This window comes from Magallana gigas, chromosome 6 (genome assembly GCF_963853765.1).
Source record: "Magallana gigas chromosome 6, xbMagGiga1.1, whole genome shotgun sequence".
Classification (NCBI taxonomy): Eukaryota; Metazoa; Mollusca; class Bivalvia; order Ostreida; family Ostreidae; genus Magallana; species Magallana gigas.
In genome coordinates, this window is record NC_088858.1 from 27,002,264 (window position 1) to 27,028,568 (window position 26,305).

The 26,305-nt window shown below is 33.8% G+C and overlaps 2 protein-coding genes across 2 annotated transcripts; both read right to left on the bottom strand.

Moving 5' to 3' along the window:
* Positions 1–17: 17 nt before the first annotated feature.
* Positions 18–7,388, bottom strand: LOC105332224 (neuronal acetylcholine receptor subunit beta-3). The gene is made up of 7 exons (XM_011434747.4): positions 7,062–7,388; positions 4,772–4,911; positions 3,797–3,841; positions 3,275–3,384; positions 2,874–3,159; positions 2,370–2,631; positions 18–710 (listed from the first exon to the last, which is right to left on the bottom strand). The coding sequence occupies exons 1-7, from the start codon at positions 7,117–7,119 to the stop codon at positions 76–78; spliced, it is 1,536 nt and encodes a 511-aa protein (XP_011433049.3). The 5' UTR covers positions 7,120–7,388; the 3' UTR covers positions 18–75.
* A 5,307-nt stretch (positions 7,389–12,695) lies between these two features.
* On the bottom strand, positions 12,696–17,063 carry LOC105332225 (tetraspanin-36). The gene is made up of 7 exons (XM_011434748.4): positions 16,905–17,063; positions 16,366–16,557; positions 16,094–16,168; positions 15,712–15,807; positions 13,833–13,994; positions 13,597–13,680; positions 12,696–13,475 (listed from the first exon to the last, which is right to left on the bottom strand). Exons 1-7 carry the CDS (start codon positions 16,962–16,964, stop codon positions 13,380–13,382), a joined length of 765 nt encoding a protein of 254 aa, XP_011433050.3. The 5' UTR covers positions 16,965–17,063; the 3' UTR covers positions 12,696–13,379.
* Between the last annotated feature and the right edge of the window lie 9,242 nt (positions 17,064–26,305).

Here is a 26,305-nt window from a genome sequence, read left to right on the forward strand (position 1 = left end):
ATATAAAATAAATGTTATTTTTATAAAAAAAAAAATTAAATGCACCAATATATGTACCTGGAAAAAGTATTACATTTAGATGTTGAGGTTTTGAAAACTGGGTACAATGACCAAAACGGTCAAGATTGTGATAAACATGCTAGCAAGATACACGATGAAGGAGGCCTTGTCCACTGTCTCCGCTACAAAGCACCACTCCTGTTTTCGGACCAAGGTCTCCGGACTGACGGGTGCTTTAGGGTCTGTCTGAGGAGGAGATATGGCACTAGACTGTTGATTCTCACCGTGTATGGCTCTACGATACGAGCGTCTGTTCTTTAGGGTTCGTCTGTAGGAGAGGGCACTCGCTAAAATGGAACTCTGGGAAATGTCGTCACTGACAGCACAGGGCAAGAGGTGAGCGGACGATACATCTTCATCGTCTGCAACGTCATCAAATTCGTGAAGAAGATGATCCAAGGAATCCCAGGACTCCGTTGCGGTGAAAGGCTTGTCCTTATCGTCTTCTTCTTGACAGAGATTGTAGGCATGGAAACGAGATTCCGGTGGTGTACAGGTGATTTTTGCTAGCAGCTGTTTGCAGGCCTTCAGCATCAATGGCGGTACTTGTGGCACTGGTTTTAATGTTGATCGCTTCTTTATACCCATCACCAGCGTCGCCATGATCAGAGATATACAGTTTAAGGTCATCACCAGAAAAATAAACACACCTACGTAAAAAAGAAAACCATTTTAAACCAATTACTAGTATTAATTACAACGATTTTATGACAGACGTGTCATCTTCCCAAGTCAAAAGTTTCTGATCCCCTCCGCTCTACATAAATGTTTATGTAGAGCGGAGCGGATCAGAAACTCTTGACTTGGGAAGATAGAGACGTGTTTGAAAGATAATCATTGAAGACACATGTTCAGGTGGTGTTTAGGGGCAAGACAATTACACCAAAAATGTAAACTGTCGATTTCAAGTAGGAAAACATTCATCACACATGTATCTAAGGACATGGCTCAGTTCATTTTTATATCGAATGTTCCTGCTTCACAGGTGTAAAAGTTTGCGAATATTAATAAGACATAAAATACATCTAAATATAAAATATCATCCAGACTATATGCACTTAAAAACCTGAGAATATGAATTAGGCCACCGATGCATAGTTTATAATACTTCAGAAAGGCCTATCGCTTTTTTATTATTTCGTTTTGCGTTTATCTCTTCGCAAAATGTCATAATGCAAAAAAATTCGATTTCAAAATTATTCATTCAAAAAAGTACTATATAGTATCCATATTGAAAATAGACATTCACAATTCTGAAGGAAATAACAGAAAATCTGTTAGGCGGAACAGTTATCATGATTTTCCTTTGAAATTTTCTAACACACAATCGCTATGTATTACTAATAGTAATATTTTTAACAATTGATAAGCGGGTGTGAGTAATGACCCCAACCCATCACCACATCAGTTTTTAGGTTGAATAAAACAGTACTTGCAGCGCTTGTCCAAAGACACAACACACAACATCATGTACACCAACAGTGGGATTTCAACCAGTGACCACAAGGGCTACGATCACTGAGCAAACAACTAAGCTTCACACAATGACAATGGTTGTGACTTCGAATTTAAATTATTGCAATTTGTTTATAACATTTCGTTTGACTTTTTGATGTAATTCAATTTGTCAAATTGAAAAGTGTAATAAAGAGAGTCTGATCACTTTTGACATTGTTACATTTAGCGTTGTTATATTTCATAGGCGTCGGAACCGGGGGGGGGGGGGGGGGGGGGGGCTAGGGGGGCTTAGCCCCCTTAGGCCCCCCCCCCCCACTTTTTTTGCAAAGGTAGACCTAACCATTAGGCACGTAACATAATAAGGGCTTCAGCCCCCCCCCCCCCACTTTTTCTCGCAGTAAACATAAGTGATCTGAAATTGACCTTGAAAACATATTGAAATATTGAGAAGTTGAAGTTACAGGTATACTAGCCCCCCCCCCCCCTCCCCCTCCCCCACGGATTAGGAATTTCATGATTTGGGGGAGAAAAAATTTGGTATATAGGTAAGAAATTTTTTTTGGGAACTATAGGTATACTCCCCCCCCCCCCCCCCCCCCACGGATTAGGATTTTCATAATTTTGGGAATTGGGTTTTATCAAGATTTCTGAGGATGAGTCTAGCCCCCCCCCCCCCCCACTTTCAATTTGCTTCCGACGCCACTGATATTTTGCGTCGATTTTGAAATTTGAGGCAAATTGTAACGACGCTAAATGTAATAAGTGGAGTGATTAGTCTATTATATTTGGCGTCTTTCCTATATTACATTATAATATATTGCGTTGATATGCCTCCTTCATTCATACACTACCTAGCACGGGCGTGGTGTTGGTGTCCGGAACGTTCTCTGCAATCAGCAGCTGTAACACGTACAGCGTGAGAAAAACTGTCAGACCAATGGCGATCTTCTCCCCGTGGTGACAAGGCAGCCAGAACGAGGCTAGGGTCAAGATACACAGCATGATGGTAGGGGCGATCACTATGTAGTCGTAGTAAATGGACTTTCGCTTAATGGTCATTTGAAAATGGATGATTGGATGAGATCCGTTTCCAGGGCAACACGTCTCGTCCACCTGTGAAATTATAGCCAAAATTATGTTTTCTTTAAATTGAAAAAAGATGCCACTGAGCCTCCACACTAGCCTGGATATTTGATATCAAACGCAGAAATTCTAAATACACTTTCCACAGTACTGGTATATTGAATGTTAAAATATCGATTTGAAATAAAAAGTTAGTATGTTTTGAAGCGTCATGCAAAGATCTACATATTCTATAAATACCTACTATTATTTGTCAGATTAATGAACGTTACCGTGGTTCTGTATAGATTGACGTTCAACAGATCAAACTCATTGTTCAGTATGTACTGCTTAAGGTTCGGTCCTCCGGAGAGAAGTTGAAGATCAACCTTGGTGACGTCATAAATCCATGACCCAAAATGAATCTCACATGTCTGCTGGTCGTATGGAAAGTACGTCACATCTACCGGACAGGAACTCTTTATGATTAGAGGAACTGTCCACGTGACTATACCGGAACTGTCAATAATTAGTTTACTTCCGGTGACGTTTACAAAACCTTCCGAGTGTCCGCCTGCCCTACAATGTGTTTATGCAAAAGTTGTGTAAAAATGGAATACGATATGAGACACTAGGCAACAAATAAATTTCGGCGTAAAACTGTTAAAAACAACTGTTAAGAACAAATCCGTACGTGTTAAAAACGAACATATCCGGTAACCATAGCTTCGTAGAGAAAACAACTAAACGCGTTGTATTTTCATATTTGTTTGGGTCCCATTTCAGTGATTCATCAAACCAAGTCTGCAACACAATTGAAATTGAAAACATTCAAAATTTAGCAAATGTACGTATAGCATTTAGTATAAATATTGGTTCTGAAGCGTGTTTAATATTACAGCTATATATTTTATCCCCCCCCCCCCAAAAAAAAAAACAACCAGACAAAACAAAATACGTACACTTACCGTACATGTATGTACATGCTCGCAGTAATTTGGGGTAATCTCATTATAATGTTTTTGTAGGTCAACAAGTACTTCTATAAGTCTACTGATATTTTTCATGTCCGACTTTTTAGTTCCATTAACTATTATCTTCTCACCTCATTTACGATTGCATCGATTTCTGCAACCTATCTAATCACCTCTGTAACGAATGCAACATACAGTTCTTCAACATCTGCATCATTTTTCAATCGATGTTGTCTACTCACCTCTTTGACCCAAACAGAAGTCGTGATGATCTGCTTCTTTTCATCCTAAAAAAAGAATTTAATGTCGAACAGATTGAAATATGCTTTGACATCACTATCTACAGTCTCTTAATTTATACGCTGCATTGTTGTGCATGTATTTTTATTCAATCGTATCAAAATGCCTTATTGCCTTTGATTTACGTCACACTGCCTTTGGTTTGCGTCACATTGTCTAGCTTTGATTCGCATCACAGTAGTACTATCTTTGGTTTCCTCAAACTGACTTCGATCTTACTTTTTCTTTGTTTTATTGCATTGCTTTTGCTTTGCGTCACATTGCGCCAATCTTTGATTAGCGCTAAATGATCATATTTATGCTATATTAAGTTATACTCTCAAATGTTCAAAAGCGCATTTAATATTATATAATATACATCCAATTTAAACAGTTTATTATTACTTACATAAACGTTTTAATCATGCAAGTGCCCGTATTGGTTTCAACATATAAAATGTTTAGGGCAATGATCTTGCAGAAATTGCTGATCTATATTTCAAAAAAAAAATTGTTATTTTTATTTATTTATTCTGATTATAGGCAAAATTAAATTCTATTTTTTTTTTAATTTGTTTTCAACAAACTATTCTCTGGTAATTGATTACAAATACATAACATGTGAAAACAGACTGAATTCCAGAATGTTGGCTAAGTGGGAATAAACCGATATATACCAACGAAGAAATCTATCGATTTGAATTGTACTTCGTTGACAGGTATGTTTATTTTAATAAAAGAAATCATCAAAAAGTGACGGATGCAATAACATTGGACAGACTATAGTAATATATTCCGTATATAAGATGCATTAGCTAAAACATAGCCACCTGTTTCCATACATAAAATACTCAATACTAGACGAGTGATTGAGATCACTTGTCTACACCAGAGGCTGGGTAGATTACTAAGAATCGTCAAATGGTGCATCAACTCACCAGGTCCAGGATCTGGTTGAGCCACAGTCCCACCCCCACAGTGACGGCATGGCTGTAGTTCTGTACCGGTCTGGTCATCGAGTTGTACTCACTGAACAAGTACAGACGGAGGCGCTTCTCCGTCAGTCCAACCTGTAGGCCTACAAAAATACAAAACTACAGTCAGAAACTACAAAGTATAGAACTATAGTCAGAGGCTACAAAATACAGAAATATATTCAGAGACTATAAAAAGCTGAAAAATAATCAGAGGCTAGAAAATACAAATTAAAGTCAGATACTACAAAAAATAGAACTACAATCAGAGACCAGAAATACAAAATATAGTCTTAGACTATAAAATGCTCAGCTATATTCAGAGACTAGAAAATACAGAACTATGGGCAGACACTAGAAAATACAGAACTGTTATCAGGGTCTATAAAATAGAAAACTATAGTCAGATACTATAAAATACAGAACTATAGTCAGATACTATAAAATACAGAACTATAGTCAGATACTATAAAATACAAAACTATAGTCAGATACTATAAAATACAGAACTATAGTCAGATACTATAAAATACAAAACTATAGTCAGATACTATATAATACAGAACTATAGTCAGATACTAGAAAATACAGAACTATGGGCAGACACTAGAAAATACAGAACTGTTATCAGGGTCTATAAAATACAAAACTATAGTCAGATACTATAAAATACAAAACTATAGTCAGATACTATAAAATACAGAACTATAGTCAGATACTATAAAATACAAAACTATAGTCAGATACTATATAATACAGAACTATAGTCAGAGGCTACAAAAGAGAACTTTTGTCAGAGACTTAAAATACAGAGCTACACTCAGAGACTCTAATATACAGAACTTTAGTCAGCAACTACAAAATATATAACTATAGTCAAAAGACTACAAGTGCAGAACTATAGGCTGCAGACAGATTCAGAACTAAAGTCAAATTCTACAAAATGCAGAGACTACGGGATACAGAACTCAAGTCAGAAACTATAAAGATACGACAGATAGTCAGACCTCAAAATTTGAGGTAACGAGATTATTGCATATTAGTAGTAGGCATAAGTATACATAGTACAGGTACCCGTTATGTTCGATTTTTTTTTGGGGGGGGGGGGGGATTCGGAAATTGTAAGCAATTCTTTAATTTGACGGAATCGTTTGCAATGTTTACCGTACAGAACAAAATAAATAGAACTCTATTCGTCTTGTCAGTGTTATCTCTCTGTATGTCTTTTTACTGGAAGGAATCTGAGATAAAATACAGAAGAAAGAATAAATCTGTTTTTCATCCTCGGTGAACAAATAACCAGTCACAGGTCAGGAACCTGGCCTCCCTGCACTCATTACGGTGAAGTTCGGCCTGGAGTGATTTTTGCTTTTCCAATTAACTGTTGGCCGACCATGTAATAACTCGGATAGGGAAAGAGACCAAGGGATCTCAAAAGGTTATTTACATCAGTAAACATATTGGGTCTTGAATTGACGTGAACACACAGAGAGAGAGAGAGAGAGAGAGAGAGAGAGAGAGAGAGAGAGAGAGAGAGAGAGAGAGAGAGAGTTGGGGGGGGGGGGGTGTTAAACATTTCATTTTTTGATATTAAAATCTTTTCCACTAGTGAGTTAACAAACTTCTTTGTTCTTGCTACACATAATACGACACAAATGATAGTCGACATTTCAAATCATTGTATAGCAATGATCTGTAATGTCGACTATCATTTGTGTCGTATTATTACACACAATCTGTATTAAGAGAAATGCGTTTTAATAAATGGAATTCATTTTGGTGGAGTGATCAAAATATTGGAAAAGTATGCTCCTAATTGGCAAAAGCTTCAAAATCTGGCAGCGTCTATTAATTGCTTTATAGCATCGTTCGGGTTTTGCCGTATTTTTGACGCCCGGTTCCTGGGGCGAATCGTGGGGTGGCAGCAACATGTGGCTCTAGACAAGACCACAATACTTCTCTCTGTTCAAAATAAATACACACTTGACTCCAAACCTGCCAATTTTTGGCACGGGCGAGTTTACATAAAACACTTCAGCATAAAAATAAAGGATTACTCAAAATCCCATGGACCAATGCTATATTATTGAGTAAACTCTGTAAAAACAAAATACAACAACAACACAAGTACATCAGAAATCATTTAAAATTTTGAACATTTGTAATTTATCGAAGTTTTTAAAATTAAAATTTCTTTTTTTAATAATTTTCTCAAAGTGTATTATTCATTATAAATCCATGAAAATGTACTCACCAAACGCATTATTAAGTCCAAGAAGCACGCACCAGAATATCGCTCTGTAATTATTCATTTCTCCGAGTAGCGCTTCCTCGTCTGTCGTGTAGAATCAGAATTGAAGCCTTCATCGAGCGGGCAACGCGATCTGTATTGGCAGGCGGTTGCAGATTTCTTTCAGGAATCCCTTAAAATGTCGGCAGAAATCTCGTGGAACGGATAAAGACCCTGTATCATCCTCGTGTTCCAATTATTCAGCATCAACCGTATATTATTGCTGAACTTTTCGAATTTTCATATTTACTGACTCGTGTTCGATTCTTGTTTGTTTTTAATCTTGATCATCGCTATTATAATTTACTTTCACAGAGTGCTCCCTTGTAAAAGTCAAAAGCTGAGAAGAAATTAACCTGAACAGTGAAATTTTTTCTTTGGGGGTTCATGCCGATATGAAGGCAGTAAACACTGCAGAAAATGAACAACACGCGTCAGCAGGTTGTGTATGTTTTCTTCAGTTGATTCTTAAATAGGCGGAAAAGACAATTTTGAGTTTGAAAAAAAATGATGATTTCAAAAATTTGATTCAGTAAATAGAAACTAAAGCCCAAACCGGATTCGAACTTTTGATCTACAGTCCACAAGCCCAATATTTTAACCACTGAACTTTGATGATATTAAACCAAATCGCTTCATACAAATAATTTTACATCTTGTGACGTAGTGTCTTTTAAAAAAGAGTAAGTCTTGATGCAATGAGGCATCTTAATTCAGTCTAAGTATTTCTGTTTATAATGATTATTACGAATAAACAGAAATAATTCATCTTGTTTGTTATGAGTAGTTACGAGCTGTCTTGTTTCAGACATTGTAATTCCTAACTACATGATTTGTAAACAGTAATATGACTTAATTAAACAAAGGCTTTTAAGTTATGTAACTCGTTTCTAACTTGACTTTTGACTTTCAACGGACAAGCATTAAAAATGCCTCAGTTGACTATTCCAGACATAAAAAGAGGGAAACATTTTTAAAAGTATTTGCTTTGAGCTCATATCCAAGTCGCTTAAAAGTACATATCAAATTATCAATCAATGTTTCATATAGAAGAAACAGTCACTTAATTAAGCATTGAATGCTTATTTTTGGATGTCGTCGGTCCTATGACACACCAAGCGGTGCAGACAACAATGCTTAAATTTAAATTTTCATACCGATGTCTACTTGTATGAAATATTGTGTATCGCCGCTATAAAGCCATTATTTGCGCTCTTAGTCAGGAATATGAAACATACATGGAACAGCCATATTAACATGTTATTTAGTAAGCTTCTGCGACAAAAATTATAGTGCCAGAAACTTTGTGGAGAAAATCTTTTTTTATTAAGGACTAGATATATTTTAACGATTGTTTTTCAAAAGTACATATCAAATTGGTCATGTAAGATTGAAAGTTTCATTTAATTAAAAAAAAAAATAATTAATACACGTGAAGACGTTTGTATCTGTGCTCATGGCGCATGAATTAGCAAAGTGTATTCATAGAAAATTGAACGTCGCAGATTTCCAATGCAAACATAAGGGGAAATATACACTGAATGTAAATTATTAAACAATAAAGTGTTTTCTTTGATAATTCTGTGACCCACGGAAAATGTACAAGTCGATCGGTCTCCGTTTTATAAGATTTATTAAAACTCCGTAATCTTATTACACTATTCCGCGAGGTCGGGTGTCGGTGCACATGGTACAAGCGCCTTGACCGTCGTTCTCCAACTGCCGAATAATTGAACATGGCTAACAATTACATATAGATAACAAAACATTTCTTACAATAGAGATTAATAGAAAAGTAAATGTACAGAGTTATTTCAATTAACGGATTACTTAAATAAACTTAGTGTCAATTTAGAGTGTCCAGATCAAAGTCACTCAACGCCAGTAACAGAGGAAAAGGTGTCATGTCCAAGGGGAATATTTCACACGGTGATAATTCATTCGGGATACAAAGGTCGCGGCATTGCAAAAAAAATACATAACCTGCGTTACTGTTAATGTACATAAGTATGTAAGTTAAAAGAAACAGCCAAATCGTCTCCTGTGAGACTTAGAGCCTGACATCATCATGATTATTTCGTGCAGTCCGTGATTTTTTCGTGCAGTCGCTGTAGATTTCACCCAATCAGTAAACAGGGCGTGTCGATTTCAGCCTGGCAGTTTCCTGTCAGTTTCAGCCGCTGTAGATTTCGCCCAATCGATAAACAGGGCGTGTCGATTTCAGTCTGACAGTTTCAGCCGCAGTAGATTTCGCCCAATCGATAAACAGGGCGTGTCGATTTCAGTCTGGCAGTTTCCTGTCAGTTTCAGCCGCTGTAGATTTCGCCCAATCGATAAACAGGGCGTGTAGATTCTACTCTGATTGTTTCTATAGAGCTATGAATCAACTATAAGTTTCCGTAAGAAATAGAGGAATCATACTCGGTAGATGTAAAATATGAATGAGGAATATTCAGGCCTAGTACGATATAATGACAGAAGTTAAAGGGGCATGGTCACGATTTTGGTCAAAAATTATTTTTTCGATTTTAATGTTTACAATGCTTCAGTGAGGCATTTTTAATAGGCAGCCAAAATTTGAGTGTCATTTGATGAGTCATAAGCGAGTTACAGAGCTTACAATTCTTCGCTATGTAAACAAAGCGTTTGTTTACATTTTGAATGTTGAAGTGAAAATTCCAGTTTAAGACCTAAAATGAATGTGTTAATTGTTAGGAACTGTTTATTTATGCTTAAAATGAATAATAAGATAGTCAAACCAGCTTTAAAAAGATTTTTACTGGTATATTGAACCTATTTAAACAAAACAGGGCACGAGCCTTCTTTACATGACGAAGAATTGTAAACCCAGTATCTTGCTTAAAACTCAACGACTGGCACCCAAATTTCAATTGAACATTAGAAATGCAATCCTAAAGCATTGCAAATAATAAAAACAGAAAAATAAAATTTGACCAAAATCGTGACCATGCCCCTTTAAACGATTCAATCGTTTTCCAGGGTTTTTCTGATTACGTTTGAAAAACTTATTCTTCAATGTAATAATTAACATCGTTTTTCCTTCTTCGAAGAGAACTATCTAAGAAGTTCTAGATGTTTCCAAAGTTGAAATATTCAATGTGTTTATTAAAAAAATATTCATATATTGGCACTTTACTTTTAGTTTCGTGTTCGCGACTTCTTTCGCGACAGTTAAGTTTATTTCTGAATGTGTTGTGTTTCTCGCCAAAGTTTAGTGTTAATGTACGAAATTGATACCAATGAATGGTGAGGTTTTTAGGTTTGTTAATATCCTTCCGTCATAGTTGGGCCCGTGGGCCTAAATGGTCACCTGAGCGACATGAAATCATTTCAACCGGGTAGTTCTATTTCAAATCATTTGGTTAGATTGGGTATCACTTCCAATATACCATTTGAAGGGACAAAGACTGAACAATGATGTGTAAATTAGGGGGGTAAATTTTATATTATCTGACGGATAGGAAACTGAAAAATACCGATGTGTATGTATAATAATCGTTTTCAACAATGAATATTCAGCATAACATCTATTATTAGCTCTTAAATAAGTTCAACACTTGAAACATATTGATACAAAATTGTTGTATATATACGGATCAAAATCTTCAAACTGTGTCATTTTATATTTAGAACCTCAAGTTGGTTTGCGCTCCATATTTTTGACCCTGTCTAATTTCGGCATGAATTGATAAAGAAATTGCAATAAATTAATGTGATGACCCACTTCCCTTTACACTTCTCATTTTGTAGCAGGATATCTAAACGTAGTGGTTAGAGCACCAGAGTGTATACTATTATAGCTTTTTATAATTTATGGGTTTTCTTAATTTTTGTGTTTGCTAGAATAATCAAACTGACTACAAGTTGAAATTTTTTGCGTTTGCTTTACTACGTAATGTTTTAATGCAGTAAATTCAAAATCCGATAATAAAATTTGAAATTTTCATTTTACGTTTAAACCATCGAGCATTTTTTCATATTCTCTGTAATTATTAGACTGTCACCCTTCCTAATTGTCAGTATATAATGAGTGTCATTAAAAAGAATATCTATAAAGAATTGACACTGTAACAAGTAAACCTAAGCTGTATATACACTTCAATCAAACCCAAATATCTTCTAAGCATGGATCACGAATCCCACGATTTTCTTGCTATTACAAAATACTTTGGCAATAGATTACAGTTCTTTATAAAAAAAAATGCATTTATACATTATTTACTTATAAAAGCCACCACGTAAAAAACGCTATCCCAGGACGTCACGTCTTTCATTATTGCACTTCTACAATACGAACTTCGCTTCCTTCATGTGTTCCAATTATAAGTCCAGAGTCATAGTTTGAGCAATTTGAATCTTCAATATTTCGAGAACCTTGTATAATAACATAATGATTATATATATTCATAAGTTTTTAAAAGATTTTCCCTTGCATTATTAGATGCCCTCCTGTTGCCCCACTAACTGGTTATGATTAAAAACAATTTGAATTCCACTAAAAATCAAGAGGTCCTCCTGATATTATTTAAATATAGAATGGCAGATCCAGTAATTCAACTCAGACGATTTCCATATAGACGTCTGCCAAGTAGGTGATCACAAGCTAACACAATCTTACATCTCCTGTGAGCTTAAAACCCAACACCAAACCTTTTTTTGAGAATTTATTACCAAATAAACAAAACAAGGAGATATAGCAAATAATAATAAAAGAGATTCGTGCTTTAAACAGTCCAAAAATGTATAAATGAAAAAAAAAATACACCCTTATCATTTCTTTTGACTTATGAAGAATACGGTAAGTCATCTCTGTTAGCTATGTATTTACCATATCCTAAATGATTATAATAATTTGTATATCATGTATATTAGTAAGTTTCACAGGACTGTATTGACACTAGTATTTAAAAAATATTATTTTATGTTTCCTATACATATACAGTTTATCACCAACAATTCAAATGCCATCTTTTTTTTTTTTAATTTTTTTTGTAAGATTTTCTTATTATGTACTAATATTAAAAAAAAAAATCACAAAAATACAAAATTTTACTAAAATAATGAATACATTTTTTGAATATTGATAAACTATCTCAAGGGTATAAATAAATAAATGTGTAAAAAAAAGCTCTTCTCAAAAACATCTTTGAAATACTCAGTAAAACATGAAGTATTGGTTTCACAAATTCATCTTTACAACAAATATTAATCTCAAGAATAATGAGGCTGTCCTAGAGGCCGGCTCAAAACACTTCTTGCACCAAAATAACATACTAGTATATTAAAAAGATCTTCTGCTAGCTTCTGAATTTGCAACCAAACTTTCAACATACATCAGCTTACAATTTACCATAACATTGCCAAAGCTTTTTTAGGATAGGCATACCTTGTGCTAAATTGTTAAGTTCTCCAACAACCAGAATAATTTTGCATTACAGAAATTTATACAAATTTCAATAAATTCACTGGTCTAACTCTAAAACCTGTATAAACCCTGCATTTTTAGAAAGCATCAGTGCACATACAACCTTCATCTGCTGGTATGTATGTGTGTGGGTGTAGGAAAGCTGAAAAAAATTTACTGAAAATGATGCCAACATAATATCTGCAGAAAAACTAATAATTTCCAACAATATCACTAAATATGGATGATATATTTACAAATCAAATGATCAACTGTTTTGTTTACTGTTAATGGAATCCAACAGCATCCTGAACTTTCAGAGACAAGTTCAAGTCCAACTTGTTCAAAGCTCATCAAGATTTCACAACGTGCAAAACCAGATTCATGTGTTTGAACTCCATTGTCATTGTAATTGATGAACAAAAAAGGGGAAAAAAAATTTGCTTTGCAAGAGAAACTAAATGTATCGTCAAAAATATTTACAAATCATAAATCTTTACATTCAGTAGTCATAGACGGTTAATCACACTCAAATCTTGATATAAAAATGAAGGGAGTAACCAATGTATTAAGTAGGGGAATGAATGTTTATAAAAACATGCACACATTTTGGGTTATCCAGTCAAACTTTAAATCTACAAGCACATGTATGATCAGTACAAAAATTGTTACATCAAATGTTTTTCACGTAAACAAATACAGATTTTATGCCAACAAAATCTTTCATGATAAAGAGTAAATATCTAGTTCTGTGCAGTCTATGACATGATGATTTACTTGAATGTTTACAAAGAAGCACTTCTATAGTTAAACACTAATTTTCACCGTCAGAAGAACCAACCAGTGTCGGACTTCTCCTACACCCGCAGTCCTGAATACTGTCCCCCTAATGCCTCGTATCGAACCTCTTTGGAGCGACAGAAGAGGATGCAGCTGCAGATCATACCCAGACACTGTCAGAAACAATCAATTATAAACATTTAAATGACAAAATTATGTGAAACATCTGTCAGTAAAACGTAAACTGTGACATCTCGTTACCTCCATCAATATGCAACATCATATAAACCTTACCATAATCACTGCAAGACCAACAGCAATCCCAGCGATGTAGCCCAAATTATACATGAATATATGCTCCAGTTTCTCATAACAACCCTTAAAATAAAACAAAGTGACGCTGTTAAATCTGGAAAATATTATATTATGAACCAACTATACAGAAAACACATTTGTGAGACATTCATGAAAAAAGAGATTCCATTAGTTTATTGGATGTAATAAATAGCTAGCAATTTATATATTATCACCTGTTGGTAGATGTACTTTGGATCATTGTACATTTTCCGTTGAGCCAAGGTACAGTTAATGCCAGACACACAGCAACTCTTTGGGACAGATTTGTTGGCTGTTGGAGCCCAGTTCTTGGCGTTTATCCAATCGGAGGCATTGTTAACACCACAACATTTTAGCTGCAAGCAAAACATATATGTAGAAGTTAAACTGCAAATTAATATTATATTGTACAATCTAAAAATCATAGACATGAATAGTTTGACTATGAAAAAACCAGAAATGCTTACTTTAATTAAACAAGATGCCAAGAGGCCGTAACAGTCACCTGAGTAGCATATAACCCATACACAGTCTTGTATATGCATTTAATTAGGTTTCATTCTGGAGTAGCAAAATTATAAATTTGTAATGACGACCACCTCCCTGCCTGAAATCTTTCAAAAAGAACTATGAAATCTGTAATTTTGGCAAAAAAAATTAAAGATCTGGTCTATAAAATCATGAATTCAGTTTTCCTTTCAGGTGTTTGGGAGTAAAGAAGATATTTTTTAAACATTATATGCATTAACACCTATACATCCATTTTGGCCCTGCTCTAGAGTCAAAACCCACACTTCAGGGGACATGAAATTTAAAATTTTAGTAGAGGACTTCCTGGTAAACATAATTATGAAGTCAGTTTTTCATACAGATTTGGGAGAATAAAGAAGAAATTTTTTAAACATTATATGCCTTTACACTATACTGCCCCCTCCCCCACCCATGTCCTGAACCCCTGACCCAGGGACCATGAATTTCACAATTTAGGTAGAGAAGCTAGTGGATATCATAACCTTGTATTCAGTTTTTTGCCCAAATGTGTGGGAGTAAAGAAGATTTTTTAAGATTTACTACATTTTTACTATATGGCCATATTGGCCCCACCCTGGAGCCTGAACCCCTGACACATGGGTCATGAATTTCACAATTTTGGTAGAGGGCCTCATGGACATCATAATTATGCATTTAGTTTTTAACAAATATATATGGGAGTAGAGAAGATTTTCTAAGATTTAATACATATAAACCATATGGCCATATTGGCCCCACCCTAGAGCCTGAACCCCTGACACAGGGGTCATGAATTTCACAATTTTGGTAGAGGGCCTCATTGATATCATAACTATGCAACCAGTTTTTTCTTCACACGTATGGGAGTAGAGAAGAAGATTTTTGAAAATTTGGCTTTTTTTTTGCACATTTGGCCCCATCTGTGGAGCCCCGGGGGTGGTAGAGCCATGAATTTCACAATTTAGATTTCTCTTACCATAGAGATGCCTCACACCAAAAATGGTAACAAGTAGCCTTGTAGTTTTTAAGAAAAAGTTAAAAATGTAAAATTGTTAAAGCACAGCGGACAAAAACGGAAAGCAATAGGTCACCTGAGTTTACATTATATAATATAGTAAACATATAAGTTGTTGTAGCTTTATATTTACGGTTTCCGTTGTCTTTCTCTGAGATGACATTATGAATCAGTTTTTTAATGTAAAGTCAAATACATTTTAACAATGACTATCTTAGTATTTAATAGTACAATTTGCTGAAAATTACATAAATACAAGTAACAAGGAATCATTCTTTCAATAATATGAGTGATCAAATATTGCTGGTCTGATCAAAATTCAAATCTATCATAAAGCCTTTCAGGCTTTCTTGGATTTGATCACCCCCTACCGTATTTGATCACCTCATAATGCTCAAAGATGATTCCTTATTCCTTAATTATTTTGAAAGTTATCATTCCTTGATGCTTCTTGTTTATCATCAATGATGATTAGTACTCCTGTTCTGAATACACTGAATTGGTAACTTTATAGATCCTGTAATATGATTATTACCATTTACACTTACATTTGTTTGTAGATAGTCTAACTGGTCTTTCTGAGTGCTGTTGGGATGGTAAGCATTAATCGCCTTATCTAGTCCACTCTCAACAGCATTGGAAACCTTTAAATCACCAAATGAAGTCATCTTAATCTAATTATTCTAATATTTCTTTATAGTCTTCTGTTCTTTGATAAAAAAAAAAAGCACATATACATGTATATCCATCATTTTTGTAATAGTCTGTTTCAAGTAAGAAAATGCAGGGCTTTTACACTAGCTGTATTTCCAAAGGTGTCATGTTAAAAAAAATCAGTTCACAATAAGGTTTCATATTGTCTAAAAAAAATCATATTAATAAATCACTTGAGTGCTACATTTATCTGCATATGAAATTATGTATACTAACATCTTTCCTGAAGGCATATCCAAGAGATCCAGAGGTAACGAGAGCAGTGAGAATAACCAGCATGAAGGAAAACAACTGAAATAGGACCAAAAAATGTCTCCTTTGTACATTCTTAAAACAATTAGTTATTTGTCTGTCTGGGAATATATGAAGAAGATGAATAATGAAACACTTATCAGAGAGAACCATGGCAGAGACAGATGTGTAGGATTTAACAGGATATCGAATGCAAGGATATTTCTGTTGTGAAATGTGAAAAAATGAACATTTACCACAGCCAGCAGACACTTGTTTTCTTTGAATGCTGCAATACAGGCAACAATTCCCACAATAAACATCAGGACTCCAACAGCTATGATGATGGATGCTGGGATTAGAGTAAAGTTAGCTTCTGCGATCTCATCAAAATGTTTGTAAGAGTTGAAGACCCATCCTCCAACAAAAAACAACCCTGCAGTCACAGCCTATGAAACAAAAAAAAAAACAAAAACATATTCACCATCTACATTTATTTGATTTGTGTGTTCATAGACATGCCTCATCACTAAGGAAACTTCAAGAGGACACAAATCAGAAGAGTTCCATTTTAATTTTTTTAACATAACATAATTTTTTTTTTTTAATTGGACATATTTAAAACTTTGTTACTTCATAAAATATATATATTATTTTGCGAATGTCGTCTAAAATACAGGTAAAGATTTATCCTGATGATAATAAATCGTGAGTTCAGTATCCATCATCTGATGATTGAATTTTAAACATGATAAATTAAAGGCTTTAACATCTTAACAAAATACGGTTAACTCACCCAGAATATTAAACCTATCACCATTAACCCAACCTTCGAAGTCATAGTGCAACCTGACATTTTCAAAGCACAGAAAGGATATTATACAGAAACTCAAGTCACTTGTTTATGCTAATGAGTAATTTTCTGTCATATGACTCCCGGAAGTGGAAGGACTAACTTCCAAAAACCCGCTTCGCCGCATCATATATTCCGGAAATCAAGGGTGATGAATTTCAAAAAATTTCATATAAACACAATAATGACAATTTATAATGTTATCGAGAGCAATAAGATGAGCCAAAAGTGCTACAGAAGAATATTAACGTTAGTCTAAAAATATAAAAGGTTCTGTAGGTCGGAAAATTTGGCTTTCATGCCTATACTCTTTATAAAACCAAAGTACTGACGGGAGTTGATTTTATCGATTATCATTTATTTTAAAATCAATTTATCTTGCATGGCAATTAGTTTCTAGTTTGTATTTGAATTACGCACTTTTTTATAATATGAATTTTTAGACTTTTCCGACAAGAATTTCGAGAAACCCCATATGAATCATGTTGTGTAATATTTAAAGATAGATTTCAACTACTATATAGTATGTATTAGTTATCGAAACAATTCTAAAAATTGTATGGACCCAAGCACTATCGAACTATAGTCTCCTTTTACTAGACGCTCGGCTGTCTCCGTTAATATCCGACAAGCAAGAGAGCCCCTCTCTGCTTGTCGCAGAATTACGGAGACAGCCGAGCGTCTGGTTGAACGAGACTATATGAACTCTGGCGTAGGAATACATGAGACTACAAAAATATCTAAATTGTTCGTAGTATAAAAAAATTTGACTATTTTCAAAGTGTTTGTAGATAAGTTTCCTTGAAAAACAATGCTTCAGCATATATTACATCGATTTTTTTCCTATTATTTTCAAAAACTTAGTCTTGTCAGCGGTGATGATTTGTGCTTAGGTCCAAACAATGTTTCACTTTCGGTTTGCCAGAGTAACTGCATAGGAGAGTTGATTAAAATCAACTCCCAAAAAAGAGTTGTTTCATCATTTTATTACAAACATCCCTGATATAAAAAAGATTTCAAAACTTGTGCCTTATAAATACTTGTATCGACACGTTGTATGTAGATCAGTAAATATATTAAGCGGATAAGTTTACAATACGACCGGGTTACAATTTCCAAACATTTAACATTTTTCAATAATCTATGAAGTCGCTGGTTCGATACACTTTAGTATTTTTCCTTTTAAGTTTGACATTATGAAAAAGATAGACATCGTCGGAACCCACGGGTTTTCTATCCGTTACACTGCTTTCAACAGTGTAACGGATAAAAAAAACCGTGGGTTCCGACGATTAAAGATAGATAGTTAAACTTCTTTAATGATTCAACTTTTTGAACATGTTTTTCCAACATGAATAATATCTACACGTGCATCCAAAATCAACAAATCTATTTATTGATAATTGATAGATCTTAACTTTGTTCATGGTTAAATCTAAACTTTTGCAGTGCATCTACAATAATGTCATATTGTAAATTTTGAATTTACCGGGTGGCAGTAAATACAAAATTTACAACATGCACCCGGTTACTTCAAAATTTACAACATGACAATAAGACGGAATGAAATCAAAAATCAAAAAGAATTATACTAAACTTAAAGAGTTCCACATATCCATTGTTCGTTTTCAGAATTTATAGAACATAAGTAAAATATGTAATCATCTTGAAATCAGCTCTAAGACTTTGACGATTTCTCGTGCTCTTCAAATTTCTACGCAAATACAAGAGTAGGCGAAATAATGGAAAAGGTGCCCTTTATCTTTTTTTACCAATACTTAAGGAAGGAATCTTTTCTGGTTTTCGACTTGTCAAACGTAAAATTGATTAATTGTTCATTAAATCAAGATGAAAGGAAATTAAAATAGTATATTTTTCTTTCTTTTTTACTATCATACAACTTGGCATAGAAAAAGTAATTAATGTTTAGAATCTAACACTTCCAATTTAGTAGTATTAGCTGATAGACATTCTGATATTCTATCATCTCATTGAAGAATAGAATCTTCAAATCTTAAACAAATGTCTACATAACTGCAAATAGCAACATTTATTTTTATCAACCTTTAAGCTGAGGAAAAAGGCAGTGACCTTGACCTGACCTTTATGCAAAAAACAAAAAGGTCAAATTTGATTTAACTGATAGAATCATTTGGTAATATGATCCGTTTGACTGTGTCAAAATTTCATAAATTTCTTATTATAAGAAATATGTTTGATAATGAGAAGACTCCTTCCTTAAAATTAATTTTGTTTAAATTTAAATAATTGTTTACATGAACTTTTTCAAGTTTGATATACATAAGGAAAAAGAATTCGTTAGAAAATTCTATAATGTTTTGATAGAACTCAAGAAAAATATTGACGAAATAAATATATAAATGTATTAAATCTTAGAAAATCTTATAATATTTGAGATAAACTATGTCCATGGTTATGATGTTAATTTAGTCTTGAACATGTACCTTAATTGTGAAATTCATGGATCCCGTGACGGGGCTTCAGACCCTAGGGCGGGACCGAAATGAAGATATAGTGAAAATGTACTAAATCTTAGAATATTTCATTCTCTCTGTCGTTTGCAGGAGAGATAAACCGAATGCATGAATGATAGATACAAGAAAGTATGGTTGAAAATGTATGCCTTCTCACTAGGCTGGGGACAGCCGTTCCATATAGGTTCATGAATCAGATGTAAGCACAAGTGTATAGTTTGACTTGTGGATTGTTCAACAAATGAGTAGTGATATCAGCGATCGACTGAGTGTGGCCAAAGGATTGGGGATCAATGATCAGGGTGTCCCAGCTTTGTGAGTAGTGTTCACTGATGAGGTGCCCCTAGCCCAGTAGGTAATGTTAACTAATTAGGGTATACCCTGATTGGTGAATAGGTGAACATGCTTGCACATTTTGAAGGCATCGGGTATTTAGATAGATCAGGCGTCCCTAGCCCAATGAGTATAGTGTTGACCGTCCTTAGCCTAAGGAATAGTGCTCACCTATCAAAAGTAACCTGGTTCCCGAGGCCTATTGATTGTATAAGCACATCGGAAGGAATCGGGAACCATGGCTGGATCGGGTCTAGTGAGTAGTACTCACCGAACAAACGCACCCTGCTTCCCGAGGCCTTCCGATGAGCTTTCACAATCGAAAGGCATCGGGAGCTAAGGTAGATCAGGCTTCCCTAGCCTAGTGAGTAGAGTTCACCGATCGAGGTGTCCATGGCTTAAAGAGTAGTGTTCACCGACCAAGTGTAACCTGGTTCCGAGGCCTTCCGATGAGTTTGCACAATAGGAAGGTTTCTGGAACTAAGCAAGACTTCCCTTGCCCAGTGAGTAGTGTTCACCGACCAAGAGTGCCCTCGTTCCCGATGCATTCCGATTGTGCAAGGCAGCGGGAACTAAGATCGATAAGCCATCTATTATTCAGTAAGTAGTTTTCAGCAATCAGGTTATCTCTATAGCCTATAGTGAGTAGTGTTCACTGATCCATTTACTTCCCGGGGGCCTCTGATTCGCTTGTACAATCGGAAGGCATCAAGAACCAGGCTAGATCTGGTGTCCCCACTCCTAAGAGAAGTGTTCACCTATCAAGTGTACCGGCCGATTCGTTAAATTACTGACGCGCGAAATTCCTAATTAACAATTTTTAATTAACAATTACAATTTTTATTACTAAAATTATCATGGTGGCGTTATGTCAACATGCAAGATGATTATGTCTACATGCAAGATAATTATGTTGACATGCAAGTTACAAATCTATATAGGAAATCTTATTTTCATATGAATAAAATCACTTACTAACGCGTATCAGACAAATTACTAGTAGCTGCTAGATGCAACAAAATTATGACAACATGCGACTTATTTATGTCAACATGCCAGATAATTATGTAAACATGCGACTTCGTAATGTCTACATGCGACTTATTTATATGAACATGCAAGTTAACTATTAAAACAAATGTAGGAATCGAGATCATTAATTATCCAATTCTGTTTACTGAAGCTGAGTAAAAAGCGCTTCCGGTTATCGCTCCCTTTCAATCCTCGTTGATCACTTAGGTTGTTAAACATGTAGTATATAAGCGGCTACTTTGAACAATTACGCATTTTGAAAAAAATTTGAAAAGTGCGTTAATTTTGGGACGATTTATTTGATTAGAAAATAAAAACAGAATGTTGAAACTCTTATCAATTCTTTAACATACCAATGGAGATATTATTGTTTGGCCAGCTCGTTTTTTCAATATCACTCCATATCATTAAAACAGAGTATATTTCTTTTTCCGCTCTTAAGCGTTTAAGTTGCTGAATATCATATATTTTGGAAAAAAAAAGATGAGGAGTAGGGGTCCTTCTTCCTGTAATAAAGTAAATGATGCACTGCTGATTGGCCGGTATCCCACCCCCATCCCCGTTCTCAAATACGGTAAATTATAGATTTACCAGTGTTACAAATCATCATACTATCAACAAATTAGAAATTCAATTCCAGCATTTGTGATTTATATATATTTTTTCAAAGTGCGTTAAGAGTGTCGATACTAAAAAATGTTGATGTACCATCTTCACGCACTTTGAAAAAAAATTTCAAAGTGGGTTAACTTGGTCCAAAATTTAACGCACTTTGAATTTTTTTTAAAGTGCGTTGATTTGGTCCAAAATTTAACGCGTTGCAACAGAGGTTGTTAGTCAGTTGCAGTCTGAAGTTGATGACGTTCACTTCGTTATGGTGAGGACAAACCCTTGGTAATAAAATAAGTCCTATGTGCCTGAATAGGGCTTTCGAGACTGTATTAGCTTGTGATAGATGTAAGAGTTGACAGAAAGCGCGCGCTCCATAATAGAGGGGGACATTGTAAATATTATTGATTAAAATTTTGATTGAGAAATTTATAGTTTATTTTTTTTTTTTTTTATAATTTATTTATTTTTTGAAATACAAGCATACACACAATTACACCCTCAAAAACCACACACAAACACACCAACTCACACACTCGCCATCATATTTTAAATAATAAACTTTTTTTAATTGCGCTAAGCAGTGGTTACTTGCTTGAAAAAAAAAGTAATAACAAATAACAACAAAAAACAAAAAAGTCAGGAAAAGAAAAAAATTGTTGTAAAGTTCATAATACACAAGAAAGAAAAAACAAAACATAAAACAAATAAGAGACAAAGAGAAAAGTTATTAGTCAAATATTTCTTTCCAACTATCCCACTGTTTTTCAAATTTATGCACTTTAGAACTTTGAATTGCAGCATATTTTTCAACATTATATTTTATCTTTAAATGACCAAGAAAACCAATTAGTGTTGGCACCTTGTTCAACATCAGACAAGAAAATAAGTATTGTTTCATAGATAGAATAATATAATTAATAACTTTGTTATGACATGTTAATGGAGCTTCACCGAACATGATATTTAATACATTAAACCCAATCCTTTCAGAAGTCTTTCTGTAAATATGAAGACTCAGTTCACTCCACAGAGTATGTATAATATCACAAGAAAAAAAAACATGGACTATGGTTTCTACATTTTTCTTACAAAATCCACAGCTGTCTAAAGACTTGATATTAATTTTTTTAAGGTAATACCCAACTGGAAGAATTCTGTGTAAAATTCTAAACTGTAACCACTGAACAGAAGAATCATGAGTTGTTTTAAAACAAATCTTAAAAACATCATTTACTGAAATATCATCAACACCATATGGAGTTAGTTCTGTCCTCCATTTATTTATAGCAGTTGGTACATCATCTTTCTCAGTCAAATAGTTGTAAATAATTTTGGTACATTTTTCTGATATTAAAACAGGTTGCAAAAAAACTGGCATACATGGATTAGGAATTCTTTTTACAGAACTCCTGTCAATAGATAATAGTTTCAAATATTTAAAAATTGATGTTGTAATGCTATTATATTGCATAATACATATGTCATTGAGGTTATATATGCGTTTAAATACATCAAAAGCTAAAACATTACAATCCTCATCAAGAAAATCTTGCACTACCTTTACCCCACTTTTATACCAGGATTTATAAAAGATTGTTTTGTTGGCTACTTTTATATTGGAATTATACCATACTGGAACATTTAAAATGTTGTCTTTAATGGTTGGGTGGTTATTAATAGTTTTTATATAACATGACCAAGAATAGAGAACATCTTTCCAAAAAGCATTGTTTTCTTTATGTAGACATTCCAATACAAAAGTGTCTCCAAAATCATATAATTTCTGTAAAAAATCATGTCCATTGATGGTGTAAAAAATATCCATCCAAGGTTTATATGATTTTGTTAACCTTTTTATCCATGAACATTTAAGGGCTGTAATAAAGTTGTTTATATCCACCATTTTTATACCCCCTGAAAAATAGTCTTGTGTTATAATTGATCTCTTAACTTTATCTACCTTAGATTTCCACAAAAATTCAAAGATACATTTATATAGGTATAAAATTGTCTCCCTTTTTGGAGTAGGCAGTGAAATAAATAAATGGTTTAATTTTGGGATAAGCAAACTTTTAATAACAGTAACTCTGCCAATAGGAGTAAGAATTCTTCTTTTCCACTGTTCAATGAGTGCAGAAATTTTTGGGATTTGAAGCCCAAAATTAATATCTATAATTTCTTTAAGATCAACTGAAAACTGAATACCTAAAAGATTAAAGGTTGTAGATCCCCAATCCAATTTCCATCTTGTATGATGATAGACTTGATCAGAAAATTTTTTGGAACCAATCCAAATTATTTTTGTCTTACAAGTATTTATCTTCAAGCCAGAAAAACTGGAATAAAAATCAATTGTATCTAAAGCTGCAAAAAGAGATTTAGGTGAACCATCAAGGACTAGTGAAGTGTCATCTGCATATTGTGATATTTTGTGTTCTTTGTTATTTATACAAATACCCTTTATGTCCTTGTTTTGCTTAATCAGCATTGCAAGGATCTCAGCACATAGGATAAATAAATATGGAGCAACAGGGTCTCCTTGTCTACAACCCCTCTGTATATCAAATTGTTTTGATAAAAAGCCACTCTGTAATATAGTGGCCGTAAAATTGGTGTTTAAAATCTTTATCCACTGTATAATATTGTCTCCAAAACCAAAAAACTCTAGAACTTTATATATAAAAGACCAAGACATTGAGTCAAAGGCTTTTTCAAAATCTATAAGAACTAAAAGACCTGGAATATTTTTAAATTCAGTATAAGACATTATATCATAGATAAATCTAGTGTTTTCCCCTATGTATCTACCCTTTAGAAAGCCAGATTGTGTATCTGATATCAGCGAGTCTAGGACTTTTTTTATTCTCAAGCTTATACATCCTGAAATAATTTTATACAATACATTTAAAAGAGTAATTGGTCGCCAATTTTTTAAAAATTGTCTAGGCTTATCACCTTTTGGTAAGCATGAAATAACACCAAGTCTTTGTGAGATAGGGAGCTCCTTTTTGAAGAAAATACAATTAATTGCTCTTACAACAAAATGTTTTAAATCTTTCCAAAAAAATTTAAAAAATTCAGCAGTATATCCATCGCTTCCAGGAGATTTGTTGTTTTTCATATGTTTTATTACAGTAAGTACCTCTGCTTCCACAATGTCTTTATCTAAACTTTTGGCCACCTGCTTTTCTAACTTAGGTGAGTTGTAGTTATAGATAATATTCTCCAAATCTACATTGACTAAATTTGCATCATTGCATGAATATAGATTTTCATAATAATTTTTTACATTGTCTAATATTTCTGATTGGTCATATACCATTCCTGTACCATCCACTTCAATTTTTTTTATAGTTTTGTTTAAAAAATTACGGGATTCTAAATTACAAAAATATTTCGAAGGTTTTTCACCTTCTTCTAACCAAAGAGCACGTGATCTTATCATATGACCTTGTAATTTTTCTTTGCGAAGATTTTCTAAAGCATTTTTTTTTTCATCCAACAATTCAATGTCAATAGAATTATTTAACTCCAGAGCCTCAATTTCCTGTAGCAATAATTTTTCTCTATTGTCTTTTTCCTTTTTCTTATATGCCGAATAAGATATAGTAACCCCCCTTATTTCCATCATTAATACTTCCAAATATAAACTTTCATCAATACCATTTTTACACTGAAAATCGCAACTTCCTATGTTTTCTAAATATTGACTACTTACAGAATGAATAGTTTCTTTGACCTTTGACACATACTCTTTATCAGTCAAAAGACTATTATTAAATTTCCAAAGACCACGTCCTCTCTTAAAGGGATTAAATTTAATTTCAAGTAAAACAATAGAATGGTCTGACCTGTACCCTGGCTTTATTACACAGTTCTCAACTAAATTGGACAAGCTATTAGAAATCAAAAAATAATCAAGACGGCCTTGCTTTAATGGATTTTTTTTACGCCAAGTATAAGCTTTTTTATCTGGATGCAAAACTCTATAGTAATCAAGGAGTTGTAAATCCTCCATGACTTCTAAAACTTTACAACGAGCCTTAGGGTTATTTATATTACAATAATTATGGGAATCCTGTAAAGGATTTAACACTAAATTAAAATCACCACATAATATATAGTATTCGTTGTCGAATTCTAAAAATATATCTCTAATATTTTCATAAAATTGAGGGTTATCTGAATTTGGGCCATATATGTTTATGAGGGTTACCCTGTTATCTTCAATGGACAAATCTAAAGCAAGTAAATTACCCCCACTGTCCCTCTTTTCACCATGGATTTTAAACTCAAAATTGTTGTTAAAAAAAATACAAACACCCCTTGAATTTGACATGTAAGAATTAAAATAACATTTATATCCCCACTGAGATTCAATGAATGGTTCATTATCCGGAATAAAATGTGTATCTTGAAAACAAATTATTGAATATTGTTTTTGTTTGTAATAATTAATAACATCTTTACGTTTACTGAGAGTTGCAAGCCCTTGACAGTTCACAGTAGCTATTGTTATGTTATCTGGTTGTGGCATTGGAAAAAATAATGTAAAAAGCAATATAGAATGACAGAGTAGAGAATATTTTCGAAGGTTTTGTGCAGTTCACCATAGCTACCTGTATTAAAATATTATCAGTCGATGGCATAAACTTGTGAACACGAACACAAAAACAGCATAAAAATAAAACAAAGTAATAAACAAATGGATAGTTTCCTATAAGCAAGCAACCACTTACCAGCCCCTGTGAGTATTTGTAGAGTTTTTGACTTTGTTTCTTTTGTGAAGTGAAAAATCACCGTGAGTTCTCGCTCACCGAACTGTCGGAAAATGGATGGTAAACAAAAGCAGGATAAGATAGACAAGAAAAA